This window comes from Hipposideros armiger, unplaced genomic scaffold, assembly GCF_001890085.2.
Source record: "Hipposideros armiger isolate ML-2016 unplaced genomic scaffold, ASM189008v1 scaffold_319, whole genome shotgun sequence".
Classification (NCBI taxonomy): domain Eukaryota; kingdom Metazoa; phylum Chordata; class Mammalia; order Chiroptera; family Hipposideridae; genus Hipposideros; species Hipposideros armiger.
The window spans coordinates 714,310-715,508 of record NW_017731669.1 but is presented as its reverse complement, the minus strand read 5'-3'; the positions used below and the strand labels follow the sequence as shown (position 1 = coordinate 715,508).

Sequence of the window (1,199 nt, the reverse complement as noted above, 5' to 3'; positions counted from 1 at the left end):
TTGTCAGATAACCATCTGACAAAGGGTTATCTTCACTTTGTTGTTAGCCACTGACTATGCTTAGCATTATAACTGAAGTTACTGCAAATCCACTCCACTGACAGTAGACTATCTTCATATTATAGTGTCACACATTGATTTACTTAACTATTATAAAACTAAGGTACTAACAGTATGGCGGTTAGCAGTGGGGAAGGGGGATGGAGGGACGATGAAGTGAGTAAAGTGTGTTAAATATATGGTGACAGAAGGAGACTAACCTTTGGGTGGTGAGCACACAATGCAATATACAGATGATGTTATTATAGAATTATACACCTGAAACCTATATAGTGCTATTAACCAATGTCACTCCAATAAATTTATTTTAAAAAAACTAGAGTCCTAGTGTTTTTGCTCACCAATTGAGAATTTAAAGAGATTAGGTGCTTGCTTCCCTCTATGTATGTGGTGAGACAGATGTAGAGCAAGTCTTACATTCCAACTTGCATAATCTTGTGCTTCACTCAAGCTCAATTGTCCTTCTGCTTTTATACTGACAGAAAAAAACCCTTAGTTTACAGTCTTGTGTTCTTTCTGTTCCAAAATACACTCCCAAAATGAATGCTTGCACCAAGAATAACCTCTCGACAATGTGTTGATAGCTTACCTATAACTTTGTTGAGCCAGTCAGGAGAAATGTTGAGAAGAATCTTCTCTATGAGCTTCGATCCTACATGGATGTAGACTTTATATATTCCATCAACTATGGTCATTAAAGCTGGCCTATAAAAGAGTAAATAGCACATGACCTTCAAAAAAGATTTTCAAATTAAAAAAATGCTTAAATGCAATATAATTTCAGAAAGCACTAGGTTTTTATGCAGGGTTAATTTTAATTTCTAAAGCAACTCTAGAATGTTCTGAAACATCCTAAAAACAAGAGAAGGGCTTTTTAAAAAGAGTTTGAAATGATAAAACAATAAATTAGATTTATTTCATAGTCACTGTAAAATTTCATATACTAATATAAGAAAACATCAATTTATACTGTTGTGTAAATTATTTTTTTTTTTAAGATTTTTATTGGGGAATTGGAACAGCACTGGGGAATTGGGGAAAGGGGAACAGACAAATTGCTGTCGTTTCTTCTTCAATCTAGTTGTGGAGGACATTGCTTCACCGGCCCAAGGTGGCACCATCATTGCGCTCTTCCCGGG

The 1,199-nt window shown here is 35.1% G+C and overlaps 1 protein-coding gene across 1 annotated transcript in view; it reads right to left on the bottom strand.

Moving 5' to 3' along the window:
• Positions 1–530: 530 nt before the first annotated feature.
• The window catches only part of LOC109392214 (protein FAM35A-like), a 43,893-nt gene continuing 43,224 nt past the window's right edge, over positions 531–1,199 (bottom strand). The window contains exon 5 of the mRNA XM_019660504.1: positions 531–765. Coding sequence (XP_019516049.1) covers positions 558–765 — 208 coding nt within the window. The 3' untranslated portion in view covers positions 531–557. The remainder of the gene's footprint in view (positions 766–1,199) is intronic.